Source organism: Diospyros lotus, chromosome 5, assembly GCF_014633365.1.
Source record: "Diospyros lotus cultivar Yz01 chromosome 5, ASM1463336v1, whole genome shotgun sequence".
NCBI lineage: Eukaryota > Viridiplantae > Streptophyta > Magnoliopsida > Ericales > Ebenaceae > Diospyros > Diospyros lotus.
This window is the reverse complement of record NC_068342.1, coordinates 39,867,858-39,889,493: the sequence shown is the minus strand read 5'-3', so window position 1 is coordinate 39,889,493 and position 21,636 is coordinate 39,867,858. Positions and strand designations below refer to the sequence as shown.

The 21,636-nt window shown below is 31.4% G+C and overlaps 2 protein-coding genes across 2 annotated transcripts; one reads left to right on the top strand and one right to left on the bottom strand.

Moving 5' to 3' along the window:
- The first annotated feature begins 941 nt into the window (after positions 1 to 941).
- Positions 942 to 5,930, top strand: LOC127802832 (serine carboxypeptidase-like 18). The gene is made up of 14 exons (XM_052338880.1): positions 942 to 1,235; positions 1,374 to 1,510; positions 2,662 to 2,738; positions 3,327 to 3,449; positions 3,590 to 3,692; positions 4,014 to 4,051; positions 4,141 to 4,242; positions 4,371 to 4,457; positions 4,544 to 4,741; positions 4,847 to 4,918; positions 5,002 to 5,120; positions 5,220 to 5,333; positions 5,428 to 5,482; positions 5,583 to 5,930. Exons 1-14 carry the CDS (start codon positions 1,066 to 1,068, stop codon positions 5,664 to 5,666), a joined length of 1,479 nt encoding a protein of 492 aa, XP_052194840.1. The 5' UTR covers positions 942 to 1,065; the 3' UTR covers positions 5,667 to 5,930.
- Positions 5,931 to 9,319: 3,389 nt separating this feature from the next.
- On the bottom strand, positions 9,320 to 11,893 carry LOC127802332 (protein SOB FIVE-LIKE 5-like). The gene is made up of 3 exons (XM_052338076.1): positions 10,995 to 11,893; positions 10,839 to 10,908; positions 9,320 to 10,642 (listed from the first exon to the last, which is right to left on the bottom strand). The coding sequence occupies exons 1-3, from the start codon at positions 11,451 to 11,453 to the stop codon at positions 10,635 to 10,637; spliced, it is 537 nt and encodes a 178-aa protein (XP_052194036.1). The 5' UTR covers positions 11,454 to 11,893; the 3' UTR covers positions 9,320 to 10,634.
- Positions 11,894 to 21,636: the final 9,743 nt, after the last annotated feature.

The window sequence follows — 21,636 nt, the reverse complement described above, 5'->3', positions numbered from 1 at the left end:
AAAAAAAAAAAGATATTTGGAATTTTGAATACGATAAATAATTATTAAGTAAATAATTAATTATTTTGAAACCTTTTTCTTACATGAATTATTTTTTTGTTAAAATGTCATTCTATAATAAAAAATAATTAAAATTTTATTTATACAACTATATAAAATTATTTTATAGAGCGGCTTATAAAAATTTTATTGAATGAATCATTATGTAGTTATAACATCAATAAAGAAAATGGGACTTACCAACCTATCACATCCATACAATTACTAACTTGTTAAACTTATATTTTTGTCGTTATATTTTTATATTTTTTTTATATGTTAAATTTAATTTTTTTATTATTTTAATTACACTTATGAATTTATATTTTTAAATCAATTTAATTTTTAAACTTTGACATTTTTTCGTGTGATAATTTAAAATTTTTCTTATTTCAATTACTTGTGAATTTAATTTTTTTTAACTAATTTAACTCTTATATTTTGACTCAAACAAAATGTAACATTTATTTTGTTATCCAACTTTACATTTTCTTTTATACATGAAAGTAAAGGAATTATATTGACTAGAGATGTAGGTTTAAAGGTATAATCGAAATAATAAAAAATTTAGATTGTTACTCGAAAAAAATGTCAAAGTATAGAAATTCAATTGATTCAAAAATCGAATTTCATGATATAATCAAAACAATAAAAAAAAATTCAAATAATTACAACAAAAAAATGTAAAAATATAGAAATAAAAATATAAATTTTGCCCGTAGTTACCACTTGCGGTGATAGACGATACTAACTTATGGTGAAGTACAACGTGCAAATTAGGGGCTACACCAACCTTTCTCTTTTATTATATAATACCACCCAACGTTCCACCATATATCTGAAAATACTCAACTAACTTTGCTTTGCTCTGTCCCACCCACCCACCCAAACGCGGCCTCTAATCCTTCAAATACATCTCTGCGTTAACGCGACCTGTGATGCTTCAAAACGTAGAAGCCATCCATCACCCTATATCTCTGCGTTAACAGAACGAGAAGAAGCTGAGATCGTCGACGAGTTTGGAAAATGCAGGTGGCGACCGCAACGCCGTGCAGCTCCGGCCGGCTTCTCCGTCTCTTGGCAATTCTTGCGGCGGCTCTTCTGCTTTTCTCCGCCCAACCAGCCAGCTCCGCCGGCCAGTCAGTCAAGTACTTACCTGGTTACGACGGCGAGCTTCCCTTTCACCTCCAAACTGGGTAGCCATGCATCCGCCTCTCTCTCATTTGCAGTTTATAACGTTATAAGTGACGTTAAAGTTAATCTAAAATTATGAAGATAATTGATCACTATGAACTCATAAATCACTTTCAACCTCCTCACTTTATATAATGCAGATACATAAGTGTTGAGGATTCAGAGTTATTCTATTACTTCATTGAGTCGGAAGGCAATCCTCTGGAGGACCCTCTGATGCTTTGGCTCACTGGAGGCCCGGGCTGTTCTTCCTTCGCTGGACTTATCTATGAGATTGGTTAGTCTCTTTATTCCTCTTTAATTGCTCTCCATCGACTATCCATTTTAGGTAATGTCTTTTATCTAATAATATTTTTTTATTTGTATTGGTTCATCATGCTATTGCTCTAAGATTACATACAACTACATTGTATTGATCGTAGTAAAAGGTACTTTGGATGCAAGCGGTACAAAGTTAATATCAAATAAAAAGGATTTGGACTATAGTTTTGCTTGTGATGGCTTGGGGCGAGGTATTTTCAACTTGGGATGTTTTTTAGTTGACGTTTTTCTGGATTAAATGCATTAAAAAATTAAAAGAAAAGGTCACTAAAATAATTAATGGTATAGGCCCTATGAGGTCTCTATCTCTGTCTGCTACCTAATGGTCTCAGACGGCACCATAGGACCGCGGTTTGGTGATGATACCTTCCATTCTTTCCCCCCTCCCTTCCAAGCATACCCCACGAGTGTTACTGTTAGCTGGGTTATATAATTTCAAACTCTTAAAATTTTGGGCATTTATTATTGCTGTTGTTATTCAGATAGAATAATAAGTTTATTATTGCTGTTGTTATTTGGATAGAATAATAAATTTGTAACAGAAGAATACCCATCTTAAGATTTTAATCCCCGAGAGATCTGTAGATTTTAGTCCCTGAGAGATCTGTAAAAGAGATAACAATTATGGGCATAGAGTATGTGAGTCTTTCGATATTTAAGTTAATTTTTATGAAAGAGTGTAGAAAAATAAAAAAGTTATATTTAAGTAAAGTTTTAGTCTTATTTCAATCAGAGAAATCACCTCTTATTTACAAAATTAAAGTTGATAGGTGAAAAAACATCCACGTCTTTTGAATTCTTTATTTTGAATTTTCAGACAAAAATATTAGAAGCACATTTGTCACATTTTTTAACTCATGAGAGATTTCCAGAAAGATCTTCTAAGGTACTTGGGAGAGGTTCTCGGGAGGGTCTCTCAAAGACAATTATGTCGGGAAGGCCTCCTGGTTTCTCTTTTTAGATTTATTCCTCTTTGGCCTATCTTGACTTCTGGACTCACTTTTTTTATACACAACAATTATTATTTTTAACAAAAACAACATTATTTATATTTCTTGACTTAATTTATAATGTAAATAATTTTTTTTCTAATTATTTTACATGCAGGACCAATGGAGTTTGACATTCATAATTACACTGGAGGCTTACCCAAATTGAGATATTATCCTGACGCTTGGACTAAGGTATTTGAAATTATTATTTTAGGTTTGTTAAATAAGATATAGATTGAAAAGGCTAAAATTTGAAAAATATTTCAAATTTTTGTTATTTCTAATGTATTTGTTAAACTTATCTAGCGACCCTTAAAAAGAAGTCACGTGACTTCTTATCTAAATTTTTTCAGATATACTTATCTCTCTCTCCCTCAAGATAAACATATTTTGATTCATACGGATAAGTATTTTTAAAAAATTAATAAATAATTTGATAAAAAAATTAAAATATTTTCCAGTCTTATTTTAATCATTTTATTTTTTAATCTAAAAAATATTATAATCTTATTTTAATACAATCTTATTTTACTTATTTTAACAAATACTACTTAGATGGAAAAGATTTACAAGTATTATATAGTCAACGTCATAATAGCGTTTTTGCATTAATAAATCACTGCCAATTTGCTTTCAAAAATATAATAATTAACCCATTACACTATTTTACTCAAATTTGACATTTGCGATCACGTCCTCTACTGATATCTTATACATTTTCATTAATATGACATATAATATAAAATATCATCACAAATGTTAAATTTATGACCACGACAGACCACCAGTATAATATTTCTAGATCAACCGGTGGGCACTGGATTTTCCTATTCAAGAACCCAAGAAGGTTGGCCATCCTCGGATACGAAGTCGTCTGAACAATCCTATGAGTTCCTCAAAAAGGTACCAAAAAAACATTTATAATCATATGTGTGGTTCCATGTATCTTATATTATAAGTCATTTAATATCTCTATTTAGATCGTCAAATTTCAATTTTACTAATTAGATTTTTTTTTTTCCGGTGGTGAAATTCAAATGCAGTGGCTCGAAGAAAACCCACAATATCTCAAAGTTCAACTATTTGTGGGTGGTGACTCTTATGCTGGGAAAATTGTCCCATTAGTCACCAGACTAATCGCAGATGGTAATAGCTGTAACAAAAAATATTATTTGAACATTTATTTATGACACTTTCAATAGGACAATGATTAAAAAATTGAGAGGGTTCCCAAACCCAATTGAGGTGTCAAATTTGTATTAATTTAATAAATATTAAATGCTAAATGTTAAAATTTACTAAATATGATACATTCAAGTTTGTAATGATTAATATGGTAACTGTCACAAAAGTGTCACAAATAAGTGTCGAAATAACATTTTGTTTAATTATATATATATATATATATTTATCTTTGGCCTAAACCTCACACTCTCAAGCTTGATATTCTGTTTTATGTTCTTGAAGGGAATAAAAATGGCAGTACTCCATACCTGAACCTAAGGGTAGGTATATAGTCTTGCTAAAAGAGATATTTTCATTTTTTAAATTAAATTCTGAATGAGGTTTAATATACTATGAATGAACATATCAGGGGATGGTGCTTGGAAGCCCCAGAACTGATTCCATCATTGATGAGAACTCCAAAGTAGTATTTGCTCACAGGATGGCCCTTATCTCAGATGAGATCTATGAGGTATTTATTTTAAACCATTCTTCCCCTTTCATATTCGGTAGTCTATTCAGTTTGAACTGAACCGACCGCGTACTCACCCTAATTACAAAAAAGTATTTTTAACTGCAATTAACATATGATGTTTGCAGAACGCCAAGGAAGCTTGCAACGGGAGCTACTCAAATGCAGCCCCAAATAACACAGCCTGTTATCTTGCCATCAGCGAGATAACAAGGGTGAGAGAAGGCAACTATATATACATACATATATATATATATGGGATCTATTTGAATAAGCCTGTGGATGGTTGGATTGATGGCAGTGCATTAGGGATCTATTTCGAGGTAACATTTTGGAGCCCACATGCCTATTTCTGGCTCCTCCTCAGACCGAAAGTGATGCAATCCATGCAGAAAGAAGATCCCTTCAAGCTCAAGCCCAAGAAGAAGAAGAAGAAGATGAAGATGGCACCTTAGATTTTCTTCTCTCTCCTCCGCGCATCCCAGATCTATGGTGTCGAGTAATTTTCAATCCTCTCTCTCTCTCTCTCTCTACACATATAATTATGAATCAAATTATATTCACTTTTGCTATTTAGAAATCAAGTTGTTTACGTCTTGTGCAGACATTTAATTACGTGCTCTCCTACGAGTGGGGAAATGACAAAGCTGTTCAGGAAGCCTTACATGTTCGACAGGTACATACCCTTTACTTATGAATTAGTTCTAATGTCATAAGTAACGAATTCACTTTACTTAAATATATATGATATGATGTAAGGGAACTGTGGCGTATTGGATGAGATGTAACTTCAGCCTATCATACACCAAAGACATACACAGTGTTGTCCCTGTTCATGAGTATCTCAAAACCATAGCCTTGCAAGTTCTGGTGGCAAGGTAACCCGTTTTTTTTTAGTATATGTATTGGGTAAACTCATCATCTAACATGCATATATAATACATACATTGATTACGCTTCTTTGATTCCCTTAACAGCGGTGACCGTGACATGGTTGTTCCATTTGTGGGCACCGTCAAATGGATCAAAGCCCTGGATTTGTCGGTTAGTGAGTACTGGAGACCATGGTTTCTAGATGGCCAAGTCCAAGGGTAATTAGTGATTTATATTCCAAGCTTTTTAATTTGCTAATCTTAGTATTAAACGTAGCTTTGAATCACTAAACGTACCTATTTGTGGATGCAGATACACAGAAAAATATGACAACAATGGATATTACTTGACGTATGTAACTGTAAAGGTAATTATTAAGGGAATTAGCTTTAATTTGATTAAAACATTGGAAATAAAGAAATGAGAAAATTTACAGGATTTTTTGTGGGGTGTGTTGGGTTGTACAGGGGGCAGGTCACACGGCTCCAGAGTTCAATCGGAAGCAAGTTTATCACTTATACGACAGATGGATTCATTACTATCCTGTTTAGCCAGATTAAGGGGGAACAACCCTCCGGTCATTATGGCCTTAATTAATTAGTGATTAGTCTTCCTCTCTTGTCGTGTTCTTCGTCCAAATAAGCAAGTATTGGTTTTGCAAATGCACCAGCCATTTAAGTGTATTAATTATGCATTTCGTCATTAATTTGTGAGCTAAGCTAAGCTAGCTAGCTACTTTAATTGTGCACCCTAGTATTTTGTTTAATAAATTTAATTAATTGAGCTATTAATACCTCTTGTGGGAAATTAATTATGATGGCTTACAAAGACTTAATTTCAGTGGTACCATGCCAACTTTGTATCCGGATCCCATTGCCCAAAATCTAGAAGGCCAAATACATATTTTTTTTAACCCTAAACTTTTATATATATTTTTATAGAACCTTAAACTTTTTAAGCTTTCAAATAATCTCCTAAACTTGTAAAATCATGACATTTAAACATTTTTTAAGCATTTACAACACATACACGTCCTTTGAACGCTTGAGAAGTAAAAATCAGCCAACATAAAATGAAAAGCCAAACGAAATAAGTTGTTTCAAATCGCTATTTTTCTGCTTTAAACCGCTTCAAATCACTCTGCTTCAAGTTGATGAAGGAAAAGGAGCAGAGAACGGCACTGGCACCGACACCAGCACTACTTCAAACCTCTTCCTATTCTTGAATTGCTGACAAACGAAAAAGAACAACACCGGCACTACTTTGAACTGCTTCCTAGCTATTCTTGATGAATAGCCAATGAACTAAAAGAAAACTTTAAACCATTTCTATCAAATTGAAAGAGAATAAAAGAAACAGAAACCCAAAAGAAAAAAAAAAGGGGGGGGGGGGGGGAATGAAATGGGTTTCATTCAAAACTGGGCGAGTTGATGGGGTTACGCCGTTTCGGTGGCACGCAAAATCGGCAACGATGGCGAGCGGAGTCACAGACCATCGGAGAATCGAGTAAAAGAGGAATCTTGGCAAAGCCACGGAGACAGTGGCTCGAGCCTGGAGGAAAGAAGGGGATTGATTTTCCTAGAGTTGGGTTGTAAAGGAAAGGAATACGATGGTGTCTCTTTTTATGGCTCCATCGCAAGTGTTGCAATATCGCTCGACAAAAAGGACTACGGTGTCCGCCATGGTGATGAAGGAGAAATTGTTGAGACGAAATTTAGAAAGGAGGTTGATGGCGGTGCCAGTGCCTGTGTTGGTGTTGAAGCCGCGGGAGAACCATAGCAAATGCAACATCAGACAAATATAGAAATAACGGATTTGAAGCGAATTAGATGAGTAAATCTTCAAAGAGTTTGAATTTAGAGATTTACAATTTGAGGAGTTATCTAATACTAATTATGATGAATAAATGAACAATGAAAGAGGTTTGAGGCGGATTTGGTAAAGTCACAACGTGTTCCTTCCCCTTGCTGTTAGGTCTTTTGTCATATTAATTAATTGAGAAGGTGCGATGAGGTCAAATGTAGCCCTCAATTTTGAAAATTTGTCCAGTGTTTGTCTTCAGCCTTGTTTCCAAAATCCCTATCTTCTTTTTGACTCCAGCCCAAGATGTCACATTAGATTATATGCTTTCTTTTTCAAAAGTTAAATTGGCTTTTTCTTTTTAATTTTAGATCTGTGATAAAATTAGGTTCTTTTACTTTTGTAAAAATAATAAATAAATCTTTATATTTTCATACTCAAGTTGAAGGCGATTTAAATATAAAAATAATGACCCTATATATATAGTAACTCAAATCATCGAACCCAAGAACTTAATTTGAGCCTAAATTGAACTTTCAATTATAACTATACCTCAAAAGTCATTCACAATTCATTAAAGATTCTTTTCTTACCTAAATTAAATGTAAAAACTTAGCAACAATAAAGTATGTGTGATGTGATTGGAGCTCTGATTTGAGTTTAAATGTGAAAGTTAGGGTTTGATCATTTAGCATAGGCTTAATTATTTCAATTGAATATAAATGTTCTTGGAAACAATCTCCAACTCCTATTGCAACCACTAGTGCGGTTGGGGTATTTAAAAGTAGAGGGTCAGAGTAAAGAAGTTAATTTGATATTTCTCTCCTTAAATAACATATAGATGTATTATAATTACACATTAAAAAATGGGATTAAGGGTATGGGGGATTGCTAATACCATTTGATGATATAAAAAAAACTAGCTCACTAGACATGTGGTCAAGGCCCGTAATGCATGTCAAGTCTGGATTGCCATCTATGTGATGATACGATTAGATAATAATCATATACTCCAATATATTCTATCTCTAAATTAAGTTGAACTGTGACAAGATTATAATTATCTATCAAGATAAGTCCTATATCAAAGGTTAAATCAAATATAATTAGAAGATAAATCTTTTTTAAAGAAACAATTTCAACTCACTTCCAAATTGATCATGCTTCTTAATCCTAACATGACTCGAACTCCTCATTTTATAAAAAAAAAAAAAAAAAAAAAAAAAGCCCATGCGACCTATAAAATCATCTCAATACACTATCACTACAAAAAAATTAATTTTTTGCCTTAATTTTTTTGCAACAATTTTAAAAATTGCGGCAAAACATTGTATTTTGTGACAATTTGTAAATCGCCACAAAATATGTTTTTTGCGATGATTTTTTTAAAATTTAGCGGCAGTGCAAAATTCATTAAAATATTTAATTTTACGACAATTTTTAAAAAATTGTTGCTAAATTTAAAAAATAATTAAAAAATAAAATTGAACTTGGCGACGATTTTTGAGAAATCGCCTCTAAATTCAAAATTAATTAAATAATTAAAAATAAAAATTAAATTAACATTTGCAGTTATTTATCGAAATCACCGCAAAATTCATTAAAAATTAGAATTTAGCTACGATTTTTTAAAAATCATCATTAAATTCAAAAATAATTAAATAATTTAAAATTAAAATTAAATTAACATTTGCGACAATTTTGAAAAATCGTCACAAAATTCATTAAAAAATTAAATTTAAAAATCGTCGCTAAATTCAAAAATAATTAAATAATTCAAAATTAAAATTTTAATAATTTTTAATAAAAAGAAAAATAATTTAAAATTAAATTTTAATTCATTAAATATTTTAATTTTACTAAAGAAAATAATTAAAAATTAAATTAATAAAAGGAAATATAAAATCTTAAAAAGAAATTTAAAATTTAATTTAAATTAATCTCAAAATTAATTAAAAATTTTAATTTAAAAAAATAAAAATAAAAAGTAATTTAACAAAATTTTAATATATAAAAATTTAATAATTTTAAAAAATATATAAAATCTTTTTTAATTTTTAATCAATTAAATTATTTAATTTAAATCAATTAATTTATTTTTAATTTATTCCTTTATTCTTTTAAAAAATAATAAATTAATTAATGTTTTTAATTTATATTAAAAAATATAAATTATAATTTAAAAAAATAGTTATTGGGCAGATATATAATAAGAAGGCTTGGTAGATTAGACGGTTACGTGCACGCGCATGCATAGGAAAGGTCTCGTGTTCAAATTCGGGAAAGGGAAAGTTGAAAATTCAATTTCCAGCATCGCCATGTGGCGTGTAGGGTCCAAGCAAGTGCGTGAGCCCGCGCGAGTTACTTGGAACGCTCGCCAGCCCGGGCGCGGGCGGCTCTTGGGAGAAATTAAATTTTTAATTTCTTTTAATTTTTGTCGCGGTTCTAAGAACCACTCCTAAAATTAAAAATTTTAATTTTTTTAATTTTTGCGACGGTTCTAAAAATTGCCACTAAAATTAAAATTTTTCATTTTTTTTAATTTTTACGACAGTTCTAAAAACTGCCGCTAAATATTTTAAAAATCGTCGCAAAAAATGTAATTTTTGGCGATTACTCCAACGATTGCTGAAAATCACTGCTAAATGCTCCACGACGGCTGATTTAGCAGCGGTTTTCAAAACCGTCACTAAATGTCATTTTTTTTTTTTTTTTTTTGTAGTGTATATTTCAACTTTGATATCTCAACTATACTCACATTTTCTTTTTTTTTAATTAATTATTTTCTCTTGAGCCTGGATTTAAGGGTCAAAGAGTCTTTCCAGGATCATCCTGGAGAGTCCTAACCCTTGTCTTGTAAGTGTGAGCCTCGAGATTTAATTCTCTTAACAATCCTCAACGTTGTTTAATGAGTACTCTTAATCAATTCACGTATATCACTATCCATCCCATCTTAGTATTAATGAATTTACAAACACAATTGCGTACGAAAGCTAGTCCAATGACACCTTTCCAAGCAGACGAGGTTAGAATAATGTATAAGATCCCTTCCAAATGAGATAAAAATAGATCTTGTTGAATTCAACTTCAAGTTCATATACTCCACAAACAAACAGCACCAGTGTTAGTTTTTCCACAAAAATTTCTTATAAATTAAATGGTGCACTTCTTCTAGGACTTGTAAAAATATTTGTTTGGAGAGCGGCCACAAGCGACAAGCAAGGAGCTTTGATTAGATTACTTATTTTAATGGAGTTAAATGGTAGCTAGCAAGCTAGACACATGTTGTGCAGCTGGATGGAAACATATAAACAAGAAGCGGCATGGGGCTCCATGAACAGAAATTCTGTGGGGGCATAATGGCACTGCTCAGAGAACTACAGCTAATGTGTAGGCACTGTTCATTGACGAGAGAATTCTAGTCTCGGAGACACTCCCAACTCTCAGGTTGTTTCCCACTGCCTTGACACCAAGAAGCATATTGAGGATATCAAAGAGGAGAATAAAAATATAACTAATTGATCATCAAAGGGTACTAATTAAAATCATGGAATTAGAAGATCCCTTTTATTGATTAGAGTTTGAAGATCCAGCTGTTTTTTCTGCCTTCTGGGCTTCAGAAATCAGAATCTCTCGTCCCCATTGCCCTCCAAACCATCTGATGGTTTAGTTGAGGAGAAGAAGACTGGAAGAAGTCCAAGGGCTCACGTAATGCAGATCTACCGCCCTGCAATTGCAAGAAGTTGGTGTATATATATATATATATATATTATACTACTCAACTATTGGAACATGGTAAGGAAGTAATCTGGACTCTGAAGACTCAAACTCGAGAGAGCTCATAGGCCAGAATCACGAACCAGCCATTAGTCTATATGTGTTAATATTTAGATCAACGAAAATGAGATGGGCAAATTAAATACCTGGAAGCGTGTTTGCAGAGATATTCTCCATGGAAGAACACTCCTGAGTCTTGGTGAGTGTCAAGTTCTTCTGTGAAAATTTCAATTGGTTTCTGGATATCAATTTGTGAAGTTGTTTCCAGAGATATTTCATTGAATTTCGTAAGCAATTATTACCTGGGTTGGGAAGCTGACGACAGGAGGAGAGCTGGCCGCCGTGTCATCAAGGGAAGATGAACGATGTTCTGGAAGCTTCCCACTTCTACAGTCGTTCTTCTTCTTCTCGATCTTCTTGGCAATAGGGAATGTGGCATCAGCCTCATCATCAAGTAAATGGCAGAAACAGCCTTCATGATGATGATGATGATGATGATGATCAGAAACAATATTATTATTGTCAAAGGGGATAATTGGGGGCCCTGAAGATGCATCAGAGACCATAGACAGGTCCTCTTCTTCAGTACTTGTGTAAACGAACTGGAAACGATTATTATTATCAATAATAATATCGTTTCTGGAAGAAGAGATCAAAGCCTGATGATCATCCAAGTAAAGAGTCCACCCAGATTCACAATCACGGACACTGGAGCACTGTGAAGCATCAGCACTACTGCCCAACACACCATTATAATTCATTCTTCTTAACCACTACTGATCTTAATTTCTATTTACTATTTTCCTTCTTTCTATTGGGTTGATGAGACAAATGAGAGTAGTTTTAGTTGAAAGGTGCAAGAAGACGACATATATATATATATATAGGAGATGATCAGTGGAGGCTAGCTAGGAAGGAAGAAACCAAGTAGAGAATCAGACTCAAATCCTAGGCTGCTTTTGTCCTCACTTAAATGACACCCCCATGAATGAATTATCAGAGCGATCGACCTGACAGTTGTGTGCATATATATAGATACATTATGTGTGTGTATGTATAGATATTGTAAGAGAGGGAGACAGGAACGGTTCACATGTTGGACAGATAGGCACCGTGTACTGTGCCCTTGACAAAAAGGGGTACCCCTCGATCTTCCCTTCCTCAGTATATTTGAATTTTGGACACTTCTCTTCAGCGCTATCTATCTCTCCCTCCCTCTCTTTCACCGAGAATGAGGTTGACACTGCACTGTGCATAATTTGTTATGCATGTAGAGAGTTTATTGCAAGCACAGAGACCTGACATGGCCGCTTCAGTGGGCACTGCTCTGCTCCGTACACACATATATAATTTAAATATATGTATATGTATGTATAGGTAGACACCATGTGTGGACACGCACGTGCAGGTTCCTACCCATCTACACGTGCGCACACACTCCTATGTTTAATAACAGCTACAACGTTCAATATTGATCACATAGGTTTCGGAAAAGAGTAATTGTGTGTGATTGGTAGTTGTATGATCGTCCTAATGTTAACTATTTCTGGGCTCAGGTTGTTGACCGGCCAAAGTTCAAATTTTTAATTGTATAATATATAATGGGGTAAGATACAATAAATATATTGAGAACTTGCAAAAATATATATATATATATATTCTTGAGATTTATTTTAACCGCAGACATTTATGAAGTTTTCAAATATTAATAATGAGATTTATTTTGAGGATAATACTATTTGTACAATCGTTTTGAAAATTAATTTGACAATTTGTGTCAAAATGACAAATCTATCATTAATCTAAATGACTAATTTACCCTTTAACTTTTCATGCCCAATTTGAATACCCTAGCCAACCTTACAATCTCTCCCTCTCTCTCTCTCACTGCAACATTGTCTCTTCGGTTAGATTCCAAATGAGTTCGGCTTTCTCTAAATGAGTTCGACTTTCTCTTTCTTCTCTCTTCATTTTCTACTTCCTTCTCAAGATTTCGCTGTCGGCCGCGCCCACCATTGCCATTATCGTCGTAAGTCATCGTCTACTGCCCCCTATCGTTCACCCACACCTTCCGTCGTCGATGCCGTTTGCTCCTTTTGCATCTCGACTAGCAATCTCTATAAATCACTAATTTTTTGTCTAATCGAAAGTTTAAGGTTAGATCTATGGAGATTTTATCATTGGATCTTGCTGATTTTTAAGTATGTTGATCAATGAGGATAAGGGTGTCGAGTGGTTGTCTCTAATCACTGGAAACCACCGGCTACGGTGGTTAATGATAGCTATTATGCATTCACACGAGTGTTGGGTTTGGCTAAAAGTTTAAGCTTAGATTTATAGAGATTCAATCGTTAGATGTTGCTAGTTTTTTGGTATGTTGGTCTATGAGGATGAGGGTGTCAGATGGTTGCCTCTAATCGTCGGGAACCATTGGCCACAGTGGTCAATGGCGATTGACAGTGCGTTTTTCAATTTTGATCAAAAATTAAAAATCAGATCTATAAAATCCAGCTGTTGAGTCTGACCCATTTTTTTTGTATGTTAACGTTTTTAATGATAAGCTCTAATCGTGAGAATCTCTGACCGACAACTATCGTGAGGGGCCAATTGTGGTTGGTTTAGAATATTGGTTGAATAAAAAATTATAAAATATTTGTTTTTAAATTTTAAAATAAACGTGTTTTCTATATTTTTTTTTTAAAAAAATATTTTTTAATAAAAAAATATTTTTAAAATTTTCAAAACAAATACTCAAAATATAAAATTAAAACATGAAAACAACATTACCTTATTTTCTTATTTGAACATTTCCAGTTTGGCAATGGGTTAGTACATTAGAGCATTGTAAATGCACTTAATCATGACATTTTCAACAGTTTTTGCCTAGGCGACATTGGTAAATTTGAGGATCTCATTATGTAATAATGTCAAACTTGAATGACCAATGATCTAAAGCAAGCATCATGAGTGATAGTTGTTGTCCTACAGTTGTGTTTGTAAGCAAGATGAATGTAACTTTTCAACTTCGATGAGTCTAAAAAAATTCTCAAATGGATCAATAGTTTATTTAAAAAGTGCTCTAAAATACTTTGCCAATAGAATTTTTTTTTTTTTTTCAGATTGTCTTGTATTTAAATTCAGATGACCCAAATTAAAATATCATAGAAATATGATTTTTGTATATAATTCAAAATTATCCTATTCTCTACATAAGTATAGTCTCATTATTAATTAACATTATAGAAATATTTTTTGGTGCTTATATTTTTAATTTAAAAAAAACAAAAACAATAATTAAAATTAGAAATCACACTCAACAAAAAAACAAACAAAAAACAAAAAGAAATCCTTCCAATATAGGATGCCAGCAACAAAGAGGGAGAGAAGATGCCAGCGGTAGCAAAAGGGGCTGGTTCGAGTAGGTGAGAGAGAGAGTGTGAGATAGAGAGTAGGCGAGGAACGGGTGGAAGAGATGCTGGCGGCAACGGCAAGAGGAAGAGACAACAATGGCAGCAAAATGAAGAGGAGACGTCGATAATAGTAAATAGGGTCGATCTCAGTAGATGAAAGAGAGACGGATGGAGGAAACGCCGGTGACAACAAAGGTGGAGGAGACGTCAGCGACAACGACGAAGGGAGGAGACGACTGTGGAAGCAAATGGAGGATGAGATGTTGGCAACAGCAAATGGGACCAGTTTGAGTAGGTGAGAGAAAAAAAGAATAGGCAATTGGTGGATAAAGGTGAAGCCAAAGGCAGCAATGGGTGGAGGTGCCAACGACAACCATGGGGGAGAAGACTAAGAGAGGGAGAATAAGGAAGAATGAGTAGGTATTCAAATTATTGATTTTTTGAGTCAATTTATCATGATATTTTGAATTATCATGATAAATTGAATTGTACAATTAAAATATCGCGATAAATTGAATTGTCCAATCAATTGTCAAAACAATTGTGCAAATAGTATTTTCCTTATTTCTAGCCATAGATAGTTTCCAATGACTATTAGAACTCTAACAATTGCTAGGGTTTCATAGCAGAACCCTATAAAATCTTGGGGTTCTACGACTTAATCCCTACAATTGTTGAGCCTCATGTCTAAAGAAAAAGGAGTAGAAAAGAGAAATAGAGAAAAAGTAAGGGAGAAAATTATTGAGATGGTGGCAACGAGCGTGAATGAAGGTCAATGATAATATAGAGACCCCACCAACACCACAAAACTCATATCCACAACCGTCAAAATTTGCAATCGTCCCAAACTCCATCAATGGAAACCCATTAAGGGTTGTCACAAAAACCCAATAGAAATAGGATTTTCATTTTGGGGTGAGGTTTTCTCTATCTCTTTAACGATGTTGACAAAGATAGGGTTGACAACAATCAAATTAAAGAAAAAGAAATAGAAAATGAGACAATCATGATGACCATATTAAAATAGGGTTTTGCCATGGTTGAACACAATTGGTGATAGGGTTCTTCCATGGTGACCCCATCGCCAATGTGTTGCTTTTAAATATGAGGAAGAAAAAGATTAAAAGAGAAAAATAAAATACAGTTCATTGTTGGTATTCGATTAGAAATGAGAGAGAAGTTGTTGTTGGCAATCCGTAAAAATAAGAGAGGGGGAGTCAAAAGAAGATAGAGAAAAATAAAAATGAGAGAGCTTGTTGTTTTCAACATACAAGTTATTTTAAAATATTTAAATTAATAAAAATCAAATAATTGAAGGCCAAATTGGTCTTTTTAGCGCACAAGGATTTCGCATTCGAAAAGTCATAAAGTTCGCGAGAATTAGCATCAAAAGAAAGGGGTTGGTGGCAGCAATAAATTGAGGTGGGCGATGTGGGCAGGCGCCACGTGGGGGCGGCTGTAGGGTGATTTTGTCCGGGGAAACCTCCAAATTCAATTAATGCCTATTTAAATAAATATTAAATATTATTAAAATATAAAAAAATTACTAATTCCCAATAAAATTCAGATGGTGCTGTAATAATTCAGTGACATGTTATTATTTTTTAATATTTGTTGAAAATTAATTATTAAACATTAAAATTTATTAAAACTTAAAAAGAAATTACTAAATCTAAATCAATAAATGTCCCAAACTTCATTCATAAAATTCGTGACACCTGGCCATCTCATCCAATCACACCCTTGTCCTGCTGTGAAGCACCATTTATGGCCAAATCCATAAATGGAGTTTCGGTCCCAATCCGGTTGGGTTTGTGTAAATCAAAGAAAGTGGTGAATTTAGAATTTATGATTTTAAATTTTTTATGAAAATTTTTAAAAATAAATAAAAAATAGTGATGTTTAAGTAAAATAAACAATCAAAAATGCTAGAGACATAAGAATTTTAAAATGGTTCGGTTAAACTTATGTTACTCCACTACTTTAACTCTCTATTAAAGATTTTAAAATTAACTATATTCTCATATTTTACTAAGTAGGCTTTCTAACATAAACTGCTAAGAAATAAAATCTCCTACTTACATCAAAATATGCTCTCTAATTCAATCACGAGAAATTACAACAAAGAATTACAAAGAGAAGATACGAGAGCTGACATTCTCAGTTACAATATCTCTCAAACAAATACATATAAAGACTAAACAAGATTTTACAAATGATATATGTAGCACTTTTGAAAGAAAAATGAAAACGTAAGCACTAATGGGAAGAATGAATACAGCTGTGAGCTCTTATCACTTCATATTTGTTCATTAGTACTCTTTCTAGTGCATTCATAGGCTGAAATTTATAAACTTCTCTTGAGCATGAAAGAAAATTAGCCATTAATAATCATTGAAACATACAAAAACTAGCTATTAAGAAATCTCAAAGAAAAAACGGTCGACAGTTTACCAAATCAGTTAACAGTTTTCTTTGAGAAATTTAAAACGCGTAGTAGCTTTGGGCAAATGGTCGACTTCTCTAGAAAAACAGTCAACTATTTTCACAAGAAGTCGACACTATACAGTACCGGTTGATAGATTTTGAACTTACATGAAAATAACATATACTTAAAAATTGTTATGTTGACAGTTTAAAAGAACAATCAATTATTTTTACTGACAAGCCTAAAATGGTCTACAACTGAAACAAACCGCTCCACAATTTTTCCTTCCTTCAACAACCCAAAACTCCAAAACATAAAATGGTCGACAATTACGCTAACATGATTGATAATTTTGCCTTCAAATAGAGTGTTGATAATATGAAAATTATTTTGACACTCTTCACATATTTAATTTCAAAACAAATATAAACCAACTGATTTCAAAATAAATATATAAAATTTGTATATATTGAAAGCATATATATGTATATATATCTTTTGGCATTTATTGAAGATCATATTCAATTTTCAAATATAAAATATAATTCATTTTTAAATATAAAATATATAAAAAATTTCATCATCAAAATATCATCAAAAGCAAAACAACAAATCCCAAACCCATATGGTATAGCTGGCTAGTCAAGTTTACCTAAAAGATCAAATTCAACTATCCACGTGATATAATCATAATCTTTACCAACCTCTCATCAAATGTATATAAATATGTGAGTTTTTAGAAATTGGAAACCTCATTAATTACACATTGATTCTATCATTATTGTATTATTTTTTAAGTATAATTATTGATTTGAATGTAAAAGACTTATAAGAAGACGAAGGGTTGCTCTTCTTTTGTAAGTAGAGCAAGTTCAAACATGTTTGGGCTTGAGGATTGTTAGAAAAACTTCAAAATTGAAAAGAATCAATGAAAAATACAACCATTGTTGGAATTGGATTGTGATATATTCCAAACCCAAGTCACACAACATAATGACAATAATAATACTATTAAATTCAATCATTTAGTAGAGTAGTTGCTTAATGCGTTGTTTTTAAATATAAGGAAGAAGGAGAAAAAAATACAGTCCATTGTTAGTGGTTGATTAGAAACGAGAGAGAGCTTGTTGTTGGTCATCTGCAAAAACGAGAGAGAGAGAGAGAGAGAGAAAAATAAGGGTTCTGAATGAATGTATAAGGGTATTTTAGTTATTTTAAATTATTTAAATTAACAAAAATCAAATAATTGAAGGCCAAATTGGTCTTCTTAGCGCATAAGGATTTCGCTGTTGAAAAGTCAGAAAGTTCGCGAGAATTAGCGTCCAGATAAAGGGGCTGGTGTGGGTTCCATTTTTAACGCATTTTTTTTTTTAAAGGGTCTTATGAGTGATATTAGTGATGTTTAGGTCTATTATTTTAATTATTTGAACATATATCTCGATTTATCTCTTCAGTGTAATTTTAAGGACGGAGTGGCTAAAAACGTTAATAACGGAAGGTGTAATTAAAAAAAAAAAAAAAATAAGGAAAAAGAGGGGATGGTGGCAGCATTAAATTGAGGTGGGCGATATGAGCAGGCGCCACGTAGGGGCGGCTGTAGGGTGATTTTGTCCTGGAAACCTCCAAATTCAATTAATGCCTATTTAAATAAATATTAAATATTATTAAAGTATAAAAAAATTACTAAATCCCAATAAAATTCAGATGGTGCTGTAATAATTCGGTGACATGTTATTTTTTAATATTTGTTGAAAATTAATTATTAAACATTAAAATTTATTAAAACTCAAAAAGAAATTACTAAATCTAAATCAATAAATGTCCCAAACTTCATTCATAAAATTCGTGACACCTGGCCATCTCATCCAATCACACCCTTGTCCTGTTTTGAAGCACCATAAATGGAGTTTCGTTCGGTTTGCGTAATCAATGACATCTCAAACTTAAAAAGGGTGAATTTAGTATTTATAATTTTAAAAATTTTATAGAAAATTTTAAAAATAAATAAAAAAAATAATAAAATATAAATAAAATAAATGGTCAAAAATACTATAGATACAAGAATTTTAAAATAGTTTGACTAAATTTTGCTTACTCCACTATTCTATCTCTTCATTAGAGATTTCAAAAGTCATTATATCCTCTTACTTTATCAAAAAGATTTTTTTGCATAAATTTTTAGGGACATTTGTTAAAATGAGTAAGATAAGAGATATCAAGATAAAGTTGGAATACATTCTGGATTAAAATATGAAATGATCAAAATAAGGCTAAAAAACATTTCAAATTTTTTATTAAGTTGTTTGTTAAATTTTTTAAAATGCACTAGAGCACACAAATATTTTCTTTTTTCTTATTTATAAATACCAAGATATGCTTATCTTGAGGAGGCAGAGATAAGTATATCTTGAATTATCAAAATAAAGGGTCATTAATAATTTTTTCAATAATTTTCATATAAGCTTAACAAACGTGTTGAAAATGATAGAAATTTGGGATGCATCACATATCTTGACTTTTTCATCCCATATCTTAATTAACAAACGCCCCCTTAAGAAATACAACATCTTACTTATACTAAATTAGACATTCTAATTCAACTGTTAGGAATTACAATAAAAAATTGTAAAGAGAAGATCTGATACTTGACACTCTCAGTTATAATATCTTTCAAAGAAATATACGCAAGCCAAACAAGATTTTACAAATGATATATGTAGTCTTTTTGAGAAAAAAATTAAAATGTAAGCATTAAGGAGAAGAATACAATTATGATCTCTTATCACTTTATAATTGATATTTATGAGTTGATATTTATAGGTTTCTCTTGAGTATGGAAGAAAACTAATCATTAATAGTCATTGGAGTCTGTAAAAACTAGCTATTAAGGAATCTCATAGAAGAAACGATCAACAGTTTACCGAATTAGTCAACAATTTTCTTCAAAAAATTTGAAGCACATAGTGACTTTGGGCAAATGGTCGACTTCTTTAGAAAAACGATCAACAATTTTGATTAGAAATTGACATTATACAGTGACAATCGACATATTTTGAACTTACATGAAAATAATAGAGATTTAAAAATTACCCTATCAACAATTCAAGAAAACGATCGACTACTTTTACTAAAAGGCCTAAAACGGTCGACAATTGAAACAAGCCAATCGACAATTTTGCCTTCATTGGACAACCCAAAACTCAAAGGCATAAAACAATCGACAATTATAATAGTTTTGTTTTCAAATAGAGTGTTAATGAAAAATATTTTGACACTTTAACACATTTGATTTCAAAATAAATATAAAAATTTTGTATACATTGAAAGCATATATATATCATTTCACATTAATTGAATTGATCATATTTAATTTTCAAAGATAAAATATAATTCATTTGTAAATATCAAATATATAAAGTTTTTCATCATTAAAAACAAAACAACAAACCCCACACCTATATGGTATAGCTCGATGCGTCAAGTTTATCCAAAAAATAAAATTCAATCATCCGCGTGATATAATTTTAGCCTTTTATCACCCCTTCATGAAGTCTATATAAAGATGTGAGTTTTTAGGAATTAGATAACTCATTAATTACACATTAATTCTATTATTATTGTATTATTATTTTTTAATATAATGAGTGATTTGAACGTGGAAAGAAGTATAAAAAGACCAAAAATTGCTTTCCTTTTGCAAGTAGAGCAAGTTTAAGATGTTTGTACGCAACGATTGCTAGGAAAACTTCAAAATTGAGAAGAATCAATGAAAAATACAACCATCGTTCCAATTGGACTGATCTATTCCAAACCCAAGTCACACGACATAATGATAATAATACTATTAAATTCAATCATAATGATGATAATAATACTATTAAATTCAATCATTTAGTGGAGCAGTTGCTTAACAACACTTCTTGAGATAAATAATACATTATTATAAAGATGAGAGGACAAGCTTAGATAAGGTTAAATAATGTTTATGTAAAGGGTAAAGGTTAAGCTAATTAAGGATAACAATTAAGTTTTAATAAATGTGTTTTTCAGACAAAGTGTATTATTTTTAGTTTAAAAATAATTTTATTAATTGATAATAAATATATCATGTTCTTTAATATTTTATCAATCAATAAATTTATTTTGAAAGTAAAAATAATATATTTTATCTAAAAATAAGGGCATTTATTGAAATTTAATAATTAAAACAGTGATTAAACGTCAGTATTTTATTAGTAAATATTTTATTTTTATGTGTAATTACCATTTTTAAATGATCAAATTAATATTTTTGTCTTTATATTTCACCCTTTTTTTATGTGATTACGTCAACTTTTCATTGTTTCGTTTATACCACCGAATTTGATTTTTCAAATCAATGTAACCCTTATATATTTTTACCCATTTTGTGTTGCAATCCGAACTTTTCGTTATTTTGATTATATACTTGAACTTGTATTTTCGAGTTATTTTAACCTTTATATTTTTATGTATGAAAAAAAAAAGTAAAGTGAGATGAGAAAGTACATATCAGACTCTATTCGCGTCGAAATATAGGGATTAAATTAACTCAAAAATACACGTCCAGAAGTATAATCAAAATAATAAAAAGTTTGAATTGCCATACGAAAAAAAATACCAAACTATAGGAGTTAAATTGATTTGAAAATATGAATTCTATAAGTATAATTAAAATAATAAAAAATTTAAATGATAAAAAAAAACATAAAAGTAAGGGAAAAAATATAGATTTGAGAAATACGTTTCTTCTATATATAGTTTTTTAAGTATATGTTACTATTCTTGGACTTCTAGAAAGCTGGCCCAAATTCTCGAATTCGTCACTTCAGTCCAGAGTAGGCCTTATGCCCATTCAGAGGTTGTTTCGCTTATTATTTTTTTAACAACTTTTAAGTTATTGAGTTTTTAAATTGTATATATTTTAAAAGTTGAGTAATGTTTAATTTATATAAATATAATATGCTTTTAACCTAATAATTAATAGTTATGTATTTGATTTGAAAAAACTGATAAACTATTAGAACTTGACAAAAAAATAAAAATAGATACATTATTAAATAATATAAATAAAATTCATAAAAATAT

What these genes read in the sequence shown, in the direction of transcription:
- LOC127802832 (XM_052338880.1), top strand. Translation starts at nt 1,066, where the DNA reads ATGCAGGTGGCGACCGCAACGCCGTGCAGCTCCGGCCGGCTTCTCCGT. An exon ending in TCCCAGATCTATGGTGTCGA is followed by an intron (nt 4,742 to 4,846) that starts GTAATTTTCAAT and finishes CGTCTTGTGCAG; the next exon opens with ACATTTAATTACGTGCTCTC. An exon ending in TTGCAAGTTCTGGTGGCAAG is followed by an intron (nt 5,121 to 5,219) that starts GTAACCCGTTTT and finishes TTCCCTTAACAG; the next exon opens with CGGTGACCGTGACATGGTTG.
- LOC127802332 (XM_052338076.1), bottom strand. Translation starts at nt 11,453, where the DNA reads ATGAATTATAATGGTGTGTTGGGCAGTAGTGCTGATGCTTCACAGTGC. An exon ending in TCGTCAGCTTCCCAACCCAG is followed by an intron (nt 10,909 to 10,994) that starts GTAATAATTGCT and finishes AAATTTTCACAG; the next exon opens with AAGAACTTGACACTCACCAA.